The 9,195-nt window shown below is 44.7% G+C and overlaps 1 protein-coding gene and 2 non-coding genes across 3 annotated transcripts; all 3 read right to left on the bottom strand.

The window, feature by feature from the left end:
• Window positions 1-793: 793 nt before the first annotated feature.
• On the bottom strand, window positions 794-867 carry TRNAT-GGU (transfer RNA threonine (anticodon GGU)). Its single transcript has one exon. It is a non-coding gene; the product is annotated as a tRNA-Thr (tRNA).
• A 492-nt stretch (window positions 868-1,359) lies between these two features.
• TRNAT-GGU (transfer RNA threonine (anticodon GGU)) lies at window positions 1,360-1,433 on the bottom strand. Its single transcript has one exon. It is a non-coding gene; the product is annotated as a tRNA-Thr (tRNA).
• A 2,743-nt stretch (window positions 1,434-4,176) lies between these two features.
• LOC149336971 (uncharacterized) lies at window positions 4,177-8,583 on the bottom strand. The gene is made up of 3 exons (XM_089554793.1): window positions 8,323-8,583; window positions 7,551-7,677; window positions 4,177-4,348 (listed from the first exon to the last, which is right to left on the bottom strand). Exons 1-3 carry the CDS (start codon window positions 8,568-8,570, stop codon window positions 4,289-4,291), a joined length of 435 nt encoding a protein of 144 aa, XP_089410919.1. The 5' UTR covers window positions 8,571-8,583; the 3' UTR covers window positions 4,177-4,288.
• Window positions 8,584-9,195: the final 612 nt, after the last annotated feature.

The raw sequence follows: 9,195 nt of genomic DNA on the forward strand, positions 1-9,195 counted from the left end.
TCTGACCCTGCGGAACAAATTCTGAATGGACTCCTCTCACGTCGAAAAAACAAATCAGCATTGTTTTAGGTTTGGTTTCACCTGACGAGCTTTCTTGAGGCGAGGTGAATTGAAGTTTTCCATTGGCATGACTGTTGCTTTGTTTCAGGATTTAATTCAGGAACACTTAAGTTGTCGCCATAGCATCGTCCTTGTATGTCTTTCTGAATATTTCAAGAGTTTCCGTTCCAGTTTTTCAGAGAAAATATCTGAATTTCACCGGCGCACGCTGTTCACGAAAACCAGCCATTGCAAAAACGACACTCACACAAAACAGTCGTCACTCTAAAACTCTGCCTAAACTAGTCTGACCTCCTTCAACGACGGCACTCGGCTTACTGACTCTGGAATGTTCGTTCTATGCGCTCCTAGCGGCAAAACGCGGTACCACAGAAGCTGTGCCGATTCAAAAAAGTAGTTCAGATTCTTTTGGGTACCCCCTCGTAGTTGCTCGGGAGCATCAACCTGGGTCTCACAAGCTCCACAGGTGGCAGCACCTTCCATCGCAGAGCAGTGGTGCATCGCTTAACTGTAGTACCACTGCACCAGGAGTGGTATGAGGTGTCCCAGCCACCTCTGAATGTAAAGCATAGAACGACCGATTCCGCGAATATGTGCATTAACCCATTAACGCTAAAATGAAACTTGTAATAAGGGACTAATTACTCATTGGCATCCACCCGAGCGCAGCCATACGACTACAAAGGAAAGCTATACAGCTTTCTCAGAAACTTCGTAGTTAAAAGAAAAATTTGTCCTGGTCCGGGGATCGAACCCAGGACCACTGCTTCACCGGAGCAGTCGCTCTACCAATTGAGCTAACCAGGACGGCAAGCTTATGGTAGGGCGAGAGCGAATTGATCAGTAACTCGAAGTGGGAACTGTGTTGGTCAAATGTTTTAGGGGAATCCCCCAAGGTGGAGTAGATTTGTAATAAGGGAGTAATTACTCATTGGCATCCACCCGAGCGCAGCCATATGGCTACAAAGGAAAGCTATACAGCTTTCTCAGAAACTTCGTAGTTAAAAGAAAAATTCGTCCTGGTCCGGGGATCGAACCCAGGACCACTGCTTCACCGGAGCAGTCGCTCCACCAATTGAGCTAACCAGGACGGCAAGCTTATGGTAGGGCGAGAGCGAATTGATCAATAACTCGAAGTGGGAACTGTGTTGGTCAAATGTTTTAGGGGAATCCCCCAAGGTGGAGTAGATTTGTAATAAGGGAGTAATTACTCATTGGCATCCACCCGAGCGCAGCCATACGGCTACAAAGGAAAGCTATACAGCTTTCTCAGAAACTTCGTAGTTAAAAGAAAAATTCGTCCTGGTCCGGGGATCGAACCCAGGACCACTGCTTCACCGGAGCAGTCGCTCTACCAATTGAGCTAACCAGGACGGCAAGCTTATGGTAGGGCGAGAGCGAATTGATCAATAACTCGAAGTGGGAACTGTGTTGGTCAAATGTTTTAGGGGAATCCCCCAAGGTGGAGTAGATTTGTAATAAGGGAGTAATTACTCACTGGCATCCACCCCAGCGCAGCCATACGGCTACAAAGGAAAGCTATACAGCTTTCTCAGAAACTTCGTAGTTAAAAGAAAAATTCGTCCTGGTCCGGGGATCAAACCCAGGACCACCACTTCACCGGAGCAGTCGCTCTACCAATTGAGCTAACCAGGACGGCAAGCTTATGGTAGGGCGAGAGCGAATTGATCAATAACTCGAAGTGGGAACTGTGTTGGTCAAATATTTTAGGGGAATCCCCCAAGGTGGAGTAGATTTGTAATAAGGGAGTAATTACTCATTGGCATCCACCCGAGCGCAGCCATACGGCTACAAAGGAAAGCTATTCTTTTCTTTTTCTTTTCTTTAACTACGAAGTTTCTAAGAAAGCTGTATAGCTTTCCTTTGTAGCCGTATGGCTGCGCTCGGGTGGGCGTCAATGAGTAATTACTTCCTTATTACAAATGTACTCCACCTTGGGGGATTCCCCTAAAACATTTGACTAAAATAAAACTTAAGTGTCCCCTGCAGTTTTAATGTGCTATCACGAAGGGCCTCACTCGTCAATCTTCGTCTAAAGCCTGCTTGATCTTGAAAACTGAGCCCCGAACCGAAACCAAAGTGAAAACTGAAGTGCTGGTGCACTTAATTTTCATTTGGCGTAACCACACTAAATTGTCCATAATTTTTTTACACAACTCAGAACAGTCCACGGTTCAAACCACTAAAATAGGAGTCAAAACTACACTATTCTCTTAGTCCATACATAGCAGCATGGTCAGACCTTATGTGCTTTAGGAAAGCCCAGAGTTAGGAAATTGCAAAGGATTGGGAGGTCTAAGCAAAAAAAAATGTAGAAATGCTGGCACAACATAAATACTAATATTCCAAGCTATTTTTATTAATAAGCTTTATTCAGGCAATCTCATTTTTAACTATACCCTTTAATCAACAGAGGCTCACACAGGTGACTCTTGGTATGCTGTGACATGAGAGAAAAATGGAAGACGTGTCCCAGGTGAAAATCGCAACTGGTCAAAGTGGTTTAAGGAACAATTTCCCAGTTGATTCCAGTTGGATACCAGTTGGATGCAACTGGAATTCAGCTGGGAGCCAACTGGAAACAACTGGAATCAACTGGGAAATTGTTCCTTAAACCACTTTGACCAGTTACGAGTAAATGAAAGAAAGCTGGAAAAGAATTATTGCCACTTTTCTTCCAGCTTAGCCCACCATAAAAGAACATTCTAATAACTATGATTTCTTCAGGTGCACTGATCCTAAACTCGGCACTTTAAGTTTTTTAAAAAGAATGCGCAGTATATGAGCATAACAAATGGTTCGTTAGTTTGGTTTATGGGGTTTAACGTCCCAAAGCGACTAAGGCTACGAGAGACGCCGTAGTGGAGGGCTCCGGAAATTTCGACCACCTGGGGTTCTTTAACGTGCACTGACATCGCACAGTACACGGGCCTCGAGAATTTCTCCTCCAAAGAAATTCAACCGCCGCGGCCGGGATCGAACCCGCGACTTTCGGGTCAGCAGCCGAGCACCATAACCACTGAGCCACCGCGGCGGCTGAGCATAATAAATGAACAGTTAATATCTAATGTCATTCTTTTCCTACAGTTTATTGCTTTTTCTGGGCCAAAATATTCCCTCATCATTGGCAGCATACTGTCTTACATCTCCTTCGTTTCTTCCTGAAGCTTCAACCCTTTTCTTTTTTTCTGAAGAGTGTACGATTTCATCATCATCATCATTTATTGTACCCTTAAAGGTCTCGTCCGGAACATTGCACAAGGGGGGAAAAGACAGTGGTGTGAAGCGATCATACAAAAGCATGTCCTTCGCATACTCTGCAGCCGTGACAGCTTCCTCCTTCTGGAGATGTAGCAACACTGCTGCAGTACAGTGTTGCCAGGCCGTTCGTTGGCCCTTCTAGGCATAGAGTTTCTTACTATTACCTAGAGCGAAAGCTGGCAGCCCGTCTATGGGAGTTTGCATGGCGACGCCTCGAGACCACTTCAGCCACCATGGGCGCTCAAAGCATCATGGGGCGGTGAGCTACTTGTTGCGGAACTGCAACTTTTGGCCAAAAAATAATAGAAAAATAAAGTTGTTTGATAACTACAAACGTCCTAACATTCAAAATCTTGTCTAATGATTGCAACAAACGAGCAGAAAAGCATTTAAGTGCAAAGTTTGCCCAAAATAAGAGACGACTCGCTCTCCTATTGGCCAAGTAAAGAACGCTATAAAAACTAATATTTCGTAATTAACAGACGCACTTTTAGAAGTAAATATGTTTTCAAAAAAGATTTTGTTGCTTAAATACTATAAGAGGTTTTTTAATGGCATTTCGGAAAAGTGAAACCTTTTATTGGCGTCATGTGTCGTCGCGTTTTTACTACTATGATTTTTGCCCACTGCGTTCGAGCAAAAGTCGTCTGCGCACACACGGACAGCGTTTTTGGAATGAAACATCTTAGTAATGACACTCCGTGTTCCCGAAAAACTACGACTGTTCCGCAACAAGTAGCTCACCGCCCCATGATGCTTTGAGCGCCCATGGTGGCTGAAGTGCAGCGCCGCCAGCTTTCCCTCTAGGTAATAGTAAGAAACTTTATGCTTCTAGGGGTGCTGCCCACATCTGCAGTCGCAGAGTCACTGCCTTTGAGCAGAGGTTGCACTTTCAATAGCAGCCATGCTGGGAAACCTGTCTGGCTGGCTGGTGTCGATTGCAACGCTAGTCTTCCCATGTTGCTAGTACTTCGGCCCCTTCAACAGGAGCTGTCGCCTCCACCACCTGTAAAGCATTGGCCAAAACCCGTTTGCATTGCTATAATCCGAAAGTGAAGCCAGAACAATAGGCACACGTCCATGACCGTACCACACCTAATGCCCACAACGGTACTCTACATGACTGAAGGCATCCTAGAAGCAACTGAAACAGTTTATGCATGAAGATATATGCAGTGTTGGTGAGAGGAAACCTACCTGTATAGTGATGGAGCCTATTTCATTTCTTTAACCAAGAGCCCAAAGTGGACATTACATAGAGACAGTAGGAAACAAAAATGCGGTAATTAGATACTACGAAATACAAGAGCAACCATATGGGCACATAAATTTTAAAAAAAGGCAAGATCACATATTTGCCAATAAACACTGAACCTTCGGCAGAATATAGCAGAGTAACTCTGAAGATAGAAATGAAATAACGCGCATTTTAGTTGTTTTTTTTTAATACACCAGCTGCTCCTAAATCGTCAAGCAGTCTGAAAAACTTCTCTAGGTTTTTAGTTCCAGCTAGGTCTTTCTGTAGCCAATTCCATTCAATGATGTAAGTGCAAAAATGATTAACCATTTATATCAATGTGTAATCATAATCAAGTGAAGTGTAATCATAATTTCAAAGACCAACAGAGGTGTGCAATTGAGTGGGAAGCCTGGCTACAAGGTAATATGCCCTGGAGCAAGATTTCAAAGCATAAAACTTTGTGGTTTGAGTGTTGTCACACATATATAAATGCCTGAACAAGATTTTGGTGTTTTTGTGACCTCTGCAATGATAATGTGATATTTATAACACCTAGTTTCGAACGTATCCACTTATGTTATGTGACTTCAAGACAGCTGATTTTCAACACATGGAAAATGACTCCAATAGGGATCACGTCATGAAACAGAAAGTCTTATTTCGTGTACTTCAGAGAAATTAAATGAACATTTCCTTACTTTTGTTTCAGAGTAGCTTTGCAGAAAGTGTCCATGCAAATGGCTTAATTAGTTATTAAACCCCTTGAATACATTTAACTACGTGAGCATCACATTTAAATAGAGCCGCCTGTGCCTGAGCAACCACAACGAAACAGTGTGGCCCAGTGGAAGACAGTGGAGAATTGTTCATTGAGGGGGATTGATAAGTTTTTTTTTTGGCTATATGTAATTATATAGAAAAAAAACCGTGCCAAGGGTAGGATCTGAACCCTATGACCTCCCCATCACCCTATCAACCTGTTTCAAAACTCATTACATCAAGGGTGGTATTCTCCCAATGTCACCTTTTGCGACATGTCCACTTCGCTCTACGCTGATGGACTCGAGCCCTATCAGCCACGGCGACGGTGGCGTGACGACAGCGCATCCGCCTTCCTGTTATGTAATCGTGACGTCGTCTCCATTTACTACGCTTCATCGAACAACGAAATACGCTGAAGCGGTTTGCGCGGCTCACGGGCTAGGAAATCGATACTAGACGCCAAGGATCCCACTCTCCTTGCCTGGTTCTTGAGCCGCGAAGAAGAGTGCCGTGTCCGCGGACATCGCGACCTGTTTACCTTGCCCGACGAATCTTTTTGGCGGCATTACCGGTTGTAGAAGAGCACAGCACTGTGGCTACCGTCTGCTGAGCCGGACTTCCGCTCGCCATGCAAACTTACTTTGCACCGTCGTGAACAGACGACGAAGCAGACGTTGCCCACTGCGACGAGATGGCCTTGGCAGCATTTGTGCTCGCAGCTTAATGACCCTTCAAGGTGGTTTAATGCACATTAGCACCACGAAACAGTGTCCGCACGAGCCAAAGAGGATTTAAAGCAATGTGACGACTTTTACAAACATACAACTGAACATTAAACACCTCCGTGTTGTCGTTCACATGTTTCAACCACCGATGCGGCTGGAAACAGCACTGGACGAGGTCAAAAGACATGCTAGTGCCCATAAATAGTTGCCCCACACGCTAAGCAGACACTAAACGTACATGACAACGTTCATACACGCATTACTGAGAATAACGCCATTTGATTTCTCGACAATATGTTTCAGACACCGACATGACAAGCGCCATTTTCTTCATGGCTTAAACCGCAATCGCACTCGTAAAATGAATGATAAATTTAAATAAGTGCCATCAGTCTTGCATTGTAAATACTCACTGACTGTAGTATGTACATTATGCTGCTTGAAATGAAAAATAAAGATCTCTGCAATAATTCACAACTACTAATCAAAGATAGGAAACTACTGCTGCTAGTGAATCAGCAGTGGTAAATTGTCGTTTTTCATGATCAATGAAAGCACCTCAGACGAAAGTGTCGGGGCCATTTGCAGTTTCTTCGAGCAACTGCACGCCCTTTTTCAGGCCCCGCCCTAATGCGACCTGTCGCAAAAGGCGACACCGGGAGAATACCACACCATTTCCCCTCTACAAGAAAAAACAAATCAGCCATCTGTTTTTAGGCATCAGGCTTGTTAAAGGTGCACTGAAGAGGAATCTGAACTTGTCTTTTTGCCGCGGGAACTCGATCTACACGTTCCGAGCTTTCTTAGAAACTGCGATTTACTGCCCTGTGTGGCCGATTTCCCCAATTAAATCGAATTAACGTCCGGCTCCCGCCTTTTTTTTTTAATTCTGCCTCGTACGGTGGGCGGAGTCGACCAACGCGTGGAGTGCCTTTCACCCAGTCCCGTGGTGGCTTGCCGCTCTGCCATCGGCGGAGTAATACGTAGTAGTCCGTAGTAGCAAATAGTCCACGCGTATTTTTATTTCTTCGGGCTTATTTTGCGGCTATATTAGCTGCGAATGAAACTATTTATTCATGGAAACCTAAAAAACAAAATGAAGCGAAAGCAATGCCTCCACGGGACTGGGTGAAAGGCGCTCCACGCATTGGTCGACTCCGCCCACCGTACGAGGCAGAATTAAAAAAAAAAGGCGGGAGCCGGACGTTAATTCGTTTTAATTGGGGAAATCGGCCACACAGGGCAATAAGTCACTGTTTCTAAGAATGCTAGGAACGTGTGGATCGAGTTCCCGCGGCAAAAAGACATGTTCAGAATCCTCTTCAGTGCACCTTTAACTTCTAATAGCATTTTGACTAGCATCTCAACTCTCTTATACTTGATTTTGCACTGCTTATGTAAGTAATTTCATGAGTAACATTCTAGTTGTCAAATTTTTGTTTCAAATGTAAACAATGTAAGATTAAAATGTGAACAAATACCTCAATACTCTCTTCTACAAATGTATCATCATTGGTTGCCAGGGTGCCTAAAAATTTATGTAGCAACTGATAAAACTGCCAGTCGATGCCTGATGAGCCAGTCATTGTGCTATCACGCCTCATTTTCCTGAAAAAAAAAAGGGGGGGGGGGGGAGGGGTATTTATAATTTCAAGCATGAGTAATCCACTAAAGCACTGAACAAAATACTTTACAGGGCAGATGGAAAACTACTCGTAAATTTGAACCACAATTCTCGGAACAATGGTGCTTAATTGGGAAACTGAAATGTTTAACTACTGAAAAAAATTATGTATACTTTACATACATATTGCTATGGTTATGAAACTTTTTTTTTTTTTTCCAGGGGGGAGGGGGTGAACAAGTGTGAATGGGGCAAAATTTGCACATAGTACGAGTGCACATCGTACCATGAGATTGCCAACAGAGTTGCAAGCAAAATGTGGTGAATCGATGAGTGCAATTAATGAATAACGGAAGCCTCGTAAACAAATCTCCGCTGTGCGCAGTCGCTCGAGCTACACTTCACGTTAACCAAACACAAACCTGAGAAATGCTTAAGGGTAAATAATTTCACCAACCATGCACTAAAATTACTGGAACCACTGCATCCTGTGTGCACGAGCTCACATGTCGTCTCGGCATTCGCGCCATTCTCGGCATTCGCGCCAACACAGTCATCCTGGCGCGATTCTGCAACTGCTACCCGGGTGAAACCGTGCGTCAATATCAAAATGTATCGTTTGCACTTACCGGTATTTTTTGTGGAGGTTGTCGATTTTCATCCGCACTTGTTTTATATTGTAGGGCCCTTCGTCAGCAGGTAGCCCCGCGTTCAGTTCCCCAGTGATGGCTGCATAAACCTTCGCATTGCGAACGTTCCTTAGTTGGGGCAGATAGTTTTCCCAAAGCCTTATCAGGCTGGCAGTGGTGGCAGAAGGCCATCTTGTACGCTTCGGGTCGGCAGCCGGCTCGCACGCTGTCGCACAGGGCGCCGCCATTTTCTCACTTGATGCCTGTAACCAAGGTTGCCAAGCTCGCTTTTGGTGATAACCGCGGTAAGCAGCTTAAAGGCGCGTTCACACTCGCCCAAAAATCCGGCGAGCGAAGCGGATTCGGCCACTTCTGACGCCAAGCGAGGCAGAAGGCGGCGCGGTGAGGCCGATCAGTCCACACCAATTTCCGCCACACTGCAACAAACATGGCGGCGCCCTTCAAAGCCAGATCTCTCGCTTCGGACAGAATTCTTGTTGTTGCTGCCTTTTTCAGTGTGTTCACTGGCCATAAATGGGGCATCGGTCTTTCACTTCATCTCACTTCGTCTCTAAGGAAACGTAAAAGTGACAAATTTGCTTATTTTTTTTATTCAGAGTGACGATTCTGCTGCTTCTAGGCTTAAGAGGAGAGTCAGTTTGTTGACAGTAATGGTTCCCGTCCTGACAACCAGATGGCGCCACTATAGGCTGTTTATTTTTGCGTTTGTGCTAGCATACGCTGAACTAGAAGTGGAAATACGCCTGAGTTTAACGTACGTAAGCATGCATACGCTTATGGTACATAGACAGCGTAGATTTATCCTCTCTTCTCACTATATATGTGTATGCTGCCAGCAGCGACATGGTGTGG

The sequence above is a fragment of the Amblyomma mixtum genome, chromosome 7, assembly GCF_055824585.1.
Source record: "Amblyomma mixtum isolate Tamu chromosome 7, ASM5582458v1, whole genome shotgun sequence".
Classification (NCBI taxonomy): Eukaryota; Metazoa; Arthropoda; class Arachnida; order Ixodida; family Ixodidae; genus Amblyomma; species Amblyomma mixtum.

What these genes read in the sequence shown, in the direction of transcription:
- LOC149336971 (XM_089554793.1), bottom strand. Translation starts at nt 8,570, where the DNA reads ATGGCGGCGCCCTGTGCGACAGCGTGCGAGCCGGCTGCCGACCCGAAG. An exon ending in AACCTCCACAAAAAATACCG is followed by an intron (nt 7,678 to 8,322) that starts GTAAGTGCAAAC and finishes TTTTTTTTTCAG; the next exon opens with GAAAATGAGGCGTGATAGCA. An exon ending in TTGTAGAAGAGAGTATTGAG is followed by an intron (nt 4,349 to 7,550) that starts GTATTTGTTCAC and finishes AATGCTTTACAG; the next exon opens with GTGGTGGAGGCGACAGCTCC.